General features: G+C 45.8%; 1 protein-coding gene across 2 annotated transcripts in view; it reads left to right on the forward strand.

The window, feature by feature from the left end:
- The window catches only part of DNAAF9 (dynein axonemal assembly factor 9), a 110,590-nt gene that overhangs the window by 45,801 nt on the left and 52,520 nt on the right, over window positions 1–12,269 (forward strand). For both annotated transcript variants that reach the window (XM_053253607.1, XM_053253609.1), the window contains 7 exons: window positions 1,283–1,418; window positions 4,119–4,200; window positions 5,141–5,177; window positions 5,614–5,701; window positions 7,230–7,306; window positions 8,809–8,853; window positions 11,489–11,534. In XM_053253607.1, the coding sequence (XP_053109582.1) occupies window positions 1,283–1,418; window positions 4,119–4,200; window positions 5,141–5,177; window positions 5,614–5,701; window positions 7,230–7,306; window positions 8,809–8,853; window positions 11,489–11,534 (511 nt within the window). The remainder of the gene's footprint in view (window positions 1–1,282; window positions 1,419–4,118; window positions 4,201–5,140; window positions 5,178–5,613; window positions 5,702–7,229; window positions 7,307–8,808; window positions 8,854–11,488; window positions 11,535–12,269) is intronic.

Genomic DNA, 12,269 nt, shown 5'->3' on the forward strand with positions numbered 1-12,269 from the left:
AGGGTGGCAGCATACCTGGTACTTCCGGCAGCATACCGGAAGTGCCTGCCTAACGCCTATGAAGACCAGCATAGGCGTGCATGATGTGCGTATGCGCCCGTGCTGGTGCATGCAGGTGCGTCAGCGACTTCCGGTCAAATCCGGAAGACGAGGGCAACGGGGCGGCAGGGAGGTACGCTGCCACCCTGATGGGCTTGTAAAAAAACTGACACTGGCAGGGGGAAAGCGGCAGGAGGGGTAAGTGCACCCTCCCCCCTGCTCTTAAAGGGAGACCCCCCCACTGTCTTCGAACCAGCAGAACCGCTGATTCTGTGCACATCCTTACCTTGGCCTAGAGTCCAGATCTGAGTCGGGAGATGGTGGTGGGATGCATCCCTAAGAATCATTGCCTTTCCAGCCAGCAGTGTTTCCGGGTATCATTCTGGTAGTATCTACAGATCTCTATAGATAATACCTGATAGTTAACGCGCACTTTGCATTAAAGGTATTCTGCACCAAGGAAAACTGAATTCTGCACCTATATAAATCTTGCAAATTGAGCAACTGTATGTGGATTTTCTTAGTTTGCCTAGTTTTATAGCCATGGAAGGGCACAGGACATAGAAGCCTCACTGCTGACCATTGGGCATTCTGATTCAGAAACTTGTTTGGCTTCTGAAATCAGGTGTTGCTTATGCATTTTCAAGCACATCTTTGTGCCCATCAGGGCTGGGAACATACATGTTGGTTCTCTCTCTCTCTCTCTCTCTCTCTCTCTCTCTCTCTCTCTCTCTCTCTCTCTCTCTCCTCTCTGCTTTTATATATGGAATCCTGCACCTGCAACACAATCTGAGCTTTTCCTGCACTCCTACAAAACCATAGCATTTGTACTTCCTGACTAGTCCTATGAGCGGCACCGTATTTTTCCCCAGAGGGAATTGAATTGCTATTGCCTTCAGTTCTCTCTTTATTTTTAAAAGAGTGGAGACTATTCTTAAAATCCCAGTTATAATTTCTTTAACAAGCAGCTGATGACACTTGGTTGCAAAAGCACCTGTGTGTTCCCAAGTCTTTATCTCTTCATTTGATTGTATTAAGCAGGAGGAGAGCAACTGTCCCTATCCAACTCCAGCACAGCATCAGTGGTGGTTGCTGGTTCCTATTCTGTGTTTCTTTTTAGATTGCAAGCCCCTTGGGGACAGGAAAGCAACTTTATGTATTTATCTATGTAAAATGCTTTGACTTTTGTTGAAAAGTGGTATATAACTAGTTGTAGTAGTAGGTAACTCCATTTTATTATCAGTCCCAGCAGGCAGCCATTTGTGCTTTTCGGCACCCATTCCTCAAAGGAGAATCTGAACTCCGGCAATTTCAATTTTCCGTCTGAGGGGCATCTGGTTCGCAATACGGGCCTCGGTGGGAGCACTGCCAAGCACATGGTAAGTGTAGCTTGGGGGGATTTTAATAAGCCATCCCTAAAGTAACCTTGGAATGCTGCATGTTGTCAGCTCTCGAGCCCTAAGAACCATGCACAAAGAAGTTGAGGGGCAATGCTCCATGAACGCTGCAAAGGTGTGCTTTCCTCCCTGATGTCTTTGGTGCTGAAGCTCTGATGGTCTATGATGGGTTCCCAGCCTTGGGTCCCCAGACGGCGTTAGACTGCAAGTCCCATAATCCCTTTGGTGGTTGTGACTGGGAATGATGGGAGCTGTAGTTCAACAACATCCAAGGATCCGAAGGTGAGAACCCTCCTGGGTCAAGGGCTGTAGCCAGTGTGAACAAATTTCAATACTGCCCAAAACTTACATCTCTGGGCGGTTCACAATAAAAACACAATCAAAACAAAATTTAAAAACTCTTTTAAAAAAGTTTTCCAAGATGAAGAAGCTCTTATTTCAACACGGAGCTCATTCCAAAGCCTCAGGGCAGCAACAGAAAAGGCCCGTCCCTGAGTAGCCACCAGACAAGCTGGTGGCAACTGTAGACAAATGTCTCGAGATGATCTTAACAGGTGGTGGGAATCATAGCAAAAAAGACATTCTCTTAAATAACTGGGGCCTAAGCTGTTTAGGGCTTTATAGGTTATAACTAGCACCTTGTATTTTGCCCGGAAACTTATTGGCAGCCAGGGTAGATCTCTAAATATAAGGGTAATATTGTCTCTCCAAGATGACCCAGAGACCAACCTGGCTGCCGCATTCTGCACCAACTGCAGATTCCGGACTACATACAAAAACAGCCCCACATAGAGCGCATTGCAGTAGTCAAGCCTGGAGGTTACCACCATATGTACTACACAAGAGGAGTCACTGGACACCTCCGCATCAGACACTGCAGTAATTGAAGAGTCTAACTTGACTCAAATGCAAGAGAAGTTGTCCATAAAAAACTCATTGAAAATGTCGCAGCGGGTAACTGATGGTTACAAACACTGATTCAGCGGAGGAGGGGCACATAATAGCCCTCTCACAACCCTGGATAACTCCGCTGAATGTGAGCTTGCAGATGCAATACGGGCAGAAAAAGAATTGCTGCTTTGCTGCACGCATTGCCTAAGCATAGATCTTCAAATGCACTCTATGTTGTAATCTGTCGGGTTAGAGCCAAGTCTTTCTCCATTTGCGCTCTAGTTGTCTACCTTGTTGCTTCAGCCCCCATAGTTCTTCCATATACCAAGGGGCCCATTTTGAAGCATATCGGAGAGGATGCTTAGGAGGGATCATGTCTACTGCCCTGGTGAGCTTGCTGTTCCAGTTATCCACCAGGGCATTATCAGGATCACTGGCAGAGCCAACACTAAATTTCTCCAAGGCTCCTTGGACTCCTATTGGATCCAATAACCTTCTTGGGCGGACCACCCTAATAGGCCCCTCACCCCTGTGATGGTGGGACGTGGTCGTGAGTCCAACCCTAACCAGATGGTGGTCCGTCCATGACAATGAGGAAATCAGAGTTCCCCACCCACAGAACACCACCCTGATCAGAATGAAAGACCAGATCAAGCGTGTGACCAGCAATGTGCGTCGGTCCCAAGACCACTTGGGATAAGCCCATAGTTGTCATGGCTGCTATGAACTCCTGAGCTGCCCCAGACAATGTGAACATTGAATTCCCCCACCACTACAAGCCTGGGAGACTCGAATGCCAAATCCAAGACCAAGTCCATGAGCTCAGTTAGGGATTCTGTTGGGCAGCAGAGTGTTCGGCACACCAACAGAAGTCCCAGTCTATCCCTGGCCCCCAAACTTAAGTACACACATTCAATATGGTCTGACACCTTGACGGATCCTTGTAAGGGAGATATTTTTCTTATAGACAGCCACTCCACCTCCCCACCACCACATCCCCTCACCTGCTCCTCAACAAGAGAACCCTGGAGGGAGAAGCCAGAACCAGACTGGGCCACCAGCCTCCCCTAACCAAGTCTCTGTAATACATACCAGGTTGGCCCCTTCATCCAGAATCATATCATGGATTATTTCTGACTTGTTCTGAACCAACCTGGCATTACAGAAGAACAAAGTGAGGCCCTGTGTGTAGTTGGCACTGCTCCCTAAGGGCAAAGAGCAGTCAGGACAGCCGGAAGGGGAAACAGCTATTAGATTTCTAATTTCCCTTCCCCTGTAACGGCCCACTGGTGGGAACTTTTTCTGTTCCCACCAGCACCGGAATAGCCACCCCATAATCCAAGAATACACCCCATTTCCCCATCTCCAGACAAACCCAGACACTAAAGAAATCTCACCCAGGACTTTATTAAAAATGGAAGCCAAACAGTCAAATGCTCACCCACATGCGAGTACTTGGGCCAGGAGGCCTGGCCCTTGCCCTTGCCATCCCCCAAAGGGGCAACCCCCTTTGGTGCCGCCCCTTCTGTGGTGGTTCTGCCGCCACTGGCAGCGCCCTAAGTAGCCCTGAGCAGCTGGAATCCAGGAAACTGCCAAGTCACCCCCTGGGCCCCAGGCCTGCAAGGCCTCCCCACAGCTCAGCAGCCAGTTTTGGGGGGCAGATAGCAAACGGGGGCAGAGTCAGACAGGCAGTTTCTAATAGTGCTTCTTAGGGTCCAGGCCGGACAAGTGCGTTGTTCTGCTCTTCCTTACTGCCTTCCATTTGTTCCTTTTGTGTCTTCTGGTGATCAGGTGGTGCAGTGTGTCTCTCCTAAAGGACCTCTGGCTTGTTCAAGAACTTACTTCTTCGGAGCCACCCACACTCCTTACCTTGGTGAGTTCTTTGCGTGAACCTGTTGCCTAGCTGCGTGTACAAGAAAACACACCTATCCAAATAGAAACACAGAACAGGAGAAATGATCAAGAGGAAGGGGTAGATACACCAAGTCGTATGTCCTCAAAGCCTGCAATGTCCTCCTTAAGCACAATTGGTTTTGTTTTGGATTTCTGTTGAGTCCAAGTGTCTAAATTTAATCGCTAGCTATGGTGTTCAGAAACCTTTGTGTTGGTACAACAGAGCCCTGTTTCAGAGGGTGCCCAAGAAGTGGATGGTCACAGCCACCAGGCATTCACAAATCTGCTGGTGGCTCAGGGGCTGCTCACAATGACACCCAGCAGTGTGCACTCCCTCTCCCATGCTCTCTTTTGCACTGTGGTTTGGAGAAGGTCAGAAACAGCAAGACTCTCCTATTAGTACAAAATAGCAATAGTAACCAGCAAACGTGAGCAATTTCTGCCTCTCTCCAAGCGCTTTGCACATGGCAGAGGACCCAGGGGAGGGCGTTGGTGGTGAGTGCCCCTAGAAGCTGGCTAATAGCCCTCGGTTGCTTTCCTTGGTCTTTCTCTTTCCTGTGACACTCGTGACTCTGAAAGAGCGAAGTAAAAGCAAATGTGTTGTGCCGGAGCAGGCCGTTTATTCTGGCTGGGGCTGTGGAGAGCTGTACTTGGCCACAGCTGGACTTGTTGCCTATCCCTGTGACCTCACTCTTGTCACCACTTCCCACACTGTGTGGTAAAGAAAGCCGCCACTTGTGGGTCCCGCCTGCTGCCAGATCTGCATGCCATCCACTCTGTAAGCCTGTCTGGATCTTAAGACGCGTCGACCTTTCTCTGCAAAGTGCATTAGCCATACTTGAGCAATATACTGCCAAGATGTGTACGTGACATATATGATGGAATACAAAAATAATGGAAGTCCTTTGTACTTATGACAGGCAATGACAACGAGATGGAAAAGAAAGCAGACCAAGTGTGAGTTGACGTGTGTTGCATTTTTCTACTCCAAACCACCTTGTGCCCATCAGGTTGATACAATTAAAATAGGCAATCATTTATTTTGCTCATTGTTTTTCTATTTGATGGCACAACAGTGAAATATTTCATTTGTGTATTTCACTTTTCAATCCAGTGGGCTAGGTCCACTTCTCAAGTCTGAATGCTTCTAGCTTACCCAGGTAACACCTCAAGTCTCAAGTTCAGTGTTCAGCTTCCACATCCCTTTTCTAATAATGCACAGATTCCAGATCCAACCACTGGTGTATTATGTTTTTTAACCTTTGTGAAGCTTTTCTTTTTGTCTACTCCAACCTATTAAGAAATCCTGGATTGTGTTGGGTTAAAAGTCTGTTTCTTGGTTAAAATGCAATTATTATGACAAGTATTGTATTTGTTTTGCTTTATTTCCCAGGAAGCTGTTGTCCCAAATCTATGCTGCTGTTGTAGAGGCTGTTCTGGCTGGTATAGATGCCTATTCCAAAACGTCCAGTACCACCAAGGTACTCATTCCTCAGTATAACAGCTCTTTGTTTGCATGCATGTCAGGTCAATCGCCTCTACTAGACAGTGAAGGACAGTTTTGTTTTGTTTTAACCTAGGGTGCAGGCTTATTTGATAAGTATACAGGAAAGAGAAGTTCTGGAGCACAGAGCTCTGGGTCCCTCATTCCTTGCCACTTGCTAATCTCCTTCACCAGACTTCGCCCTTAGGGTGATTTGTCTTAGTCTGTCCATGTTGAGAGACGGTTAGGGCATTTCTGGAAGGAAAGGTGTGGAGGGCCTCAGTGCAGAAACAACAAGAGAGGAAACCCCTGAGGTGCACTGGAAATATTTAGTCGAACATGTTTAGAGTCAGTGACTCTTCTTCAGGGGCTCTGGTTAAACAGAGCAGTCTTCTCTACGGTTGTTCCGAAAGGTCTCCTTTCTCTGATTTTGTGTTTGCCTCGCCATCTCTGCTACTCTAGTCATTGGTTTCCCTCTTGGCTGGGGTGGCTTTTCCAGGATCAAGTTATCTTCAGGAGTTATGATCAGGGGCCCCACTTGCACTCCTGCATAAACAACTATGAAAAGATAATTCAGCTTCATTTAGTGGGCTTGTTACATTTTTTTCAGAGTGAGAAAACATTTTTTATTTATTCAGTTTCTATACTGCCTGTCATAAGACATCCCAAGCAGTATGAAAAAATTAAAATACAAATAAAAATCCATAAAGCACCTAAAAACTAATAAAAACCATAGAACACCAAAAAGCAACCATCATACAGAGACAGAATAGCAAAGGAGATAAGAAACCTTGCAGCCCCTACAGGGTAAAAGCCTGAACAAATGAAAAGATTCTTAGTTGGTTTTTTCAAACAGCCACAGGTGTCAAGGAGTGGACATGCACTGGGAGAGCATTCTAGAGCCAGGGGCAACCACAGAGAAGGCCCTGTTTCGTGTACATGACAATTTAGGCTCTCTCAGTGTCGACATGTGGAGCAAAGCCCCCTCCGATGACCTTGTTGGGAGGGCAGAAACTCTTGGGAACACACAGTCCTTCAGCTATCTGGGGCCCAAACTGTTAAGGACTTTAAAGGTAGTAACCAGCACCTTGAATTGGATCTGGAAACAAATTGGCAGCCAGTTCAGCTCTTTCAAAATAGGTGTAATGTGCTCAGAGTGAGCAGTTCCAGAGAGAACTCTGGCATCTGCATTCTGTACCAACTGAAGTTTCCGAATATTCTCCAAGGGCTGCCCCACATAATGCGCACTGTGGTAATCCAGTTGCAATGTGACTTAAGACATGTGACCATGGCCAGATCTGCCTTCTCGATTTCATGATATGGGGAAAAGGTCATTTAAATTATTACAGGTATCTGAGAAATAAGCAGTCCTCCATAAGTGGGACACATGAACGGGGGGCTCAGGACCACAAGAATTGCTCATCTTCTTGCACATCTAGCAGTTCCCTTAACTAGAGAGATTCTGATATAGATCTTGTTCCCTCTTCTTCCCCCCTCTTCCCCCCCTCCCCCCCTTGTCTTGGTAGGCAAAAGAAGTAGCTGAGCAAATGTTCTTCAATATGCTTGATGCCTTTGAACTTACATATTTCAAAACACCACTGCGGTATGTAGGTGTCTTCAGAGTCTATTTCTTCACTGCCTCATGTGCTTTGTTTATAGAGCTGAGGTTTTTTAAATATTTGGGATAACTCTCATGTCTGCAAAATGCAGAGATGTCTTGTCTGAATATATAATTATTCACTGTAACTCCAAGCTCTGAAAACTTCAGAACTGCTTCTGATAAACTGTAGGGCTTCATTCAGTTAGCTATACAGGAGATCCTCGTTATTAGTAGGGGTGTGTACAAAACTGGATTGCCCAGTTTAGTTTGAGACTGGGCATGTTTGGTTTCATGCAACACGAATCCCACCCACCCAGGTTCGGGGGGTTTGTGATTTTTTTTTTTAAGAAAAACAACTCACCGCCTCCACTCCAGGGGGCTTATCTGAGTCCAGGGGGTGGGGGGTTCCCCTCTGTTAATGGCCAAATCTCCAGATTCGAGCAGTCCTCGGCCCATTCCAGGCCTGCCTTCCATGGTGGTGGCCGTTTTGGAGGCCACCATGCATGCCCAATGGGGCATGTCATTAATGGAGGCCGTCGGGGGGCGGGGGAACCTCCAGAGACACACACACACCCCCGGCGGCCTTGAAGAAGCCCCTTGGAGTGGCATCAATGAGATGTTTTTCTCACATACACACACACAATATTTTATGTATTTATTCATTCATTCATTCATTCATTTATAAAAATTTTAACCTAGAGCCCCCGGAACGGGCCAGGGTTTTTGGTTCGATATTGAAAGTGGGGGGGTTAGTTTCAGTCCAATATCGAGCCATCGAACTGAACAGGTTTGATGTTGAACAGGTTCCGAATTGAACCTGTTCACACTTGGCTAGTTATCAGTGGTTTTGCAGATCACGGTTTCATGTATCTGTGCATGGGTCTTGGAGACCCAGTTATTTTATCTGCAGCAGGAAATCTAGGTGATTTTTGCCTATCCACAGTATCCTGAATGGTCATAAATGACTTCTGATGTAATTTCTGGTTGCCATTTTGAAGCACAGAGGCCATTTTTTAGATCTTTATTGCAAAACAAAACACTTTAAACAGAAAAAAAGACTATTTGGGCGGGCATTCCTGGAGAACGGTACTATGCTTTTTTACGCTTCTTGCTGCCCACTTCCTGCCTTTTTAAGTGTTTTTTCAAGCTCAAGGAACCTAAAATACCAATCCTCATAGACTAATATTCGCAGTGGTGTTGTTCACAGAAATTGGTGAGAACAGAACCCCCACAAATAACGAGGGCCACCTGTATATCTATATCACATTCAGAGAGATTTTTGGTAATTTTGCAATTCTTCAGGCTAATCTATTTACATTCAGAATTGCAGCCTCCTGAAGCTGCTTTTCTGTCGCAAAAGCACCTGTAGGTACATCATTACATGTTTCTGCGTAACATGCAGTATGATTTTCTAAACTGGCCTCTGAAACACTATCATTCATTTGAGTATCAGCCATATTTGTCACTCAGTATTCTGCGTCTCATTCTTCCCTCCTTCACTACAGCACCAGAACAGATTTTCAGATTCAAGCTGTGAACAACCATGGAAGGTCAGTGTCTTCATCCTTCTCTTTCTGAGAGCTGAGGGGGGTTTTGTAACTGAGACTGTTTCAAACAAATAGATTTCATCTTTAGTCTGTTTGCCTCCACTTTAAATAAGTGAAATTGGTGTAGAATGAATGATGTTCTTGTGCCATGGTAGCTGTGGCTACAAGATGAAATGGCTTGTCTTATTCCTTAACCATCTTAGTCTCATAAGCTTCAACAGGGCAGATTGATTAGTGCAGTATATGATTACAACTTACAAAAGGGATAACAAACAGTTCTGGTAAGAACTAATTCCCCTGCTTTCCATATGGCTGCCATCTTGAATCAGTGGGCATGATGTAGAGATGTGCGAATTGATTTAGCAGCGAATCGATTCAACTCACATCTGGCTGATTTGAGTTTTTCTCCCTTGAAATTAATCACCCCCAAAAGGGATGGTTTGTTTCAAGGTTGATTCGAAATCGATTCGACCTTCAATGTATGGGGTGGGCGGGGGAGGATAGCCTCATGATGTACTTTAAGAACAAAATGGTGCCAGGGCACCCAGAAATTAATTACCTTTATTCATTGCAGAGCCTGCAGCGGTGACCCAACCTGCCACCATCTCTCTCCCTGCAGCTGCCGGCTGCTCCTGTGTAGAAGATGTGCCTTTAGTACTTTTAACGGCTCCTCTGGCAGGAGTGGAGATATCGGTGGGCAGTTGGCGACTGCACCCACCATCCCTCCCTGCCACTGGTCTGGCCTGCCACTCACTACTACAGAATTGGCAGTAGCAGGGAGGTGGTTATCGGACCGCCATCCCACCCCATGGCCAGCCTCTAGCAATCACTAAAACTTAGTGCCGGGCGAAGCCTCCTTTAAATGCCCTCGGCACAGGCACAGGGAAGCCATTTAATGGGGTAGCCTGTTGTTTCTTCTTCACCGCTGCAGGCTCTAAAATGAGTAAAGGTAATTAATTTTGAGGCACCCCAGCACTGTTGCGTTTTAAAAGTACGTCGTGAGGCTATCCTCCCCAAAGCACAGGTCGAATTGATTAGAATTTGATTAGGAAAAGCAATTCTGAATCAAATCGACCTGGTTTCAAGGGGGTCAGATTCGTGGTTGAATCAAAGCATCTGGTTTTGATGCAACCACAACATTAATTGCAATTTTTGATTCGTGCACATCTCTAGCATGGTGTCAGCACAAACCACACCATTCAGGTGTCCATATGTGGCACAACATCTGTTCTAAATATGGTGCAAATCAGTGCAGGCATTACAGAGTTGGGGGTAGGGGGGCACAGACAGCAAGCAGGGGAATATCTAGGGTGGGGCAGGCAGGGCACGTGCCCTGGGCGCCACTTGAAGGGGGGCGCAATTTTTTAAAATTTATTTAAAAATTTAAAATAGCCACCAAAACCAAAATGGTCACCGCACTTGCTCAAATGGCCTCTGTGAGGCCCTAGGCCATGCCAGGCCTTGCAGAGGCCATTTGAGCATGCGCGGTGGCCATTTTGTTTTCAGCGGCCATTTAAATTTAAAAAAAAAAAAAAAATGGCCACCACACATGCTCAAATGGTCCCTGCGAGGCCCTAGAGGCCAGCGGGGTGAGGGGGAATCTTTGTAAAAAAAACCACCCCAGCCTTTAGGAAGCCCCCCAAAGGGGCTACGGGTAAAAATAATAATTATAAAAATATAATATAAGACACTGTACACATATTCAGATTGGCACAATGTACAGAGAATCAGGGCCTGTGAATACTGAGCTGAAGCTTATGAGCTAAGATCGTATTCATTTGCTCTTACTTTGCTTCTTATAAGTGAGTTAAATATGATGTCTTAATAATATGGCTATTAATGGTGAGTTTGTCTTTGAATCGGTGTGAAATCTTTAGTATTAAGGCCCAATGGGGGTTTCTTGCTCTCTTTCTCTCATTTTAACTGTCTTTCTGAAATACTAGAATATATTCCAAGCAGTGACACAGTTGACTCTGCATATCCTTTAATTATTTTCAGAGTATCTGGGAAAAGTCAAAGTCTCCATTTATTTTTAAAACTTATGTAATAGTGATGCTACAATGCATAGTAGAGAATTAGACAGGCACTTCTGTTTAGTTTTCCAAGTATACCTCCACAGAGTATTTAGGTATTTAATCAGCCCCAGCATACTGAAATTTGTAGTTTCCCAGCATTTTTTGGTCTGGCTATGTCCACTGCTAAATATTTTTTGAAAGGTTAAAAGATTAACGAGCCTGACTTGTATTTTTGAGCTGATATTATGGTAAAGTTATTTGAAAGATGGGTGTCAGATGTTTGGACGGGGGCGCAATTTCAGTGCTTGCCCTAGGCGCTATTTTCCCTAGATATGCCTCTGACAGCAAGGCAGGTCTCATAAGGGTACTTTCCATGCAGAAAGTAGGCTAAAAATGGTTGCACGTACGGTTCTAGACGCCCAACTGCAAAAAGGAAACGCAGTGCTGGAAATGGTGTGAAACAGAGAAGCCAAGAAGGATTTGGGAGCTGGAGTACTTTCACTGTGAGGAAAGTTGAAAGCCCTTGAAGGAACGCAATAGAGGTTTAGAAAATTAAGCAAGGTGCAGAGAGAGGAAGCACAATGTCTCATAATTCTTGAATATTCTCTTTTTCTCCCCTTCAGAATTATTCCACTGGGTAATGAGGATAGCCTCTACTTAGTGAAAACTGTAAGTAGAAAGGCTTGCTGTGGATTGATATACTTTTGTTAGCAAGCATGTGTTCTTGTTTAAACAAGAGAATACTCTGGGCTGCATTTGCAGTCTTGGGAGGTTCTCTGGAATTGAAGGAGGGAAGAAGACTCCCCTTGGACCAAGGAGAGATTCCAGGCAGAACCATTTCACTTGGCTGGTCTAACAGCTATTAGCCAGGATAGCTAAATGGAGCTGACCTAATCAGAGGCAGTGTACCTGTGCATAACAGATGTTTGGGACAAGCTGGGGAGGAGCATACTCTTCATGCCCTGCTGGTCAGTGTCTGAGAGGCATCTACTGGCTTCTTTTGGAAACCAAGCACTGGAGTAGATGGCCCTTTTTGTTCTGGACCATTCAGGCAGTGCTTATGCTTTCCATGTTGTACCTGGCAGTGTGTGGAACTCCTGTTACGGTATTGGTAATCATTCTGAGCATTGCAGGCAGGACAGGGATCACTCTCCGCACAGAGGGAGTCATGGTAATGTTCCCATGGCACTTGTAACATATGCATTAGTCCTTATCTCATCAAGCATATCTGATATTATCTCCTTTTTCATATTATTAAGGGAGGAGAGCGGGTCTTGTGGTAGAGCGTAGGGGTGTGCACAAAAGCATCATGGCCTGGCCATGCAGGGGCCCATTGCACATGTGCGGCAGCCTCCAAAATGGCCACCGCAAGGGGGGAAAGGACTGGAACGGGCCGAAGAACAC

This window comes from Hemicordylus capensis, chromosome 5 (genome assembly GCF_027244095.1).
Source record: "Hemicordylus capensis ecotype Gifberg chromosome 5, rHemCap1.1.pri, whole genome shotgun sequence".
NCBI lineage: Eukaryota > Metazoa > Chordata > Lepidosauria > Squamata > Cordylidae > Hemicordylus > Hemicordylus capensis.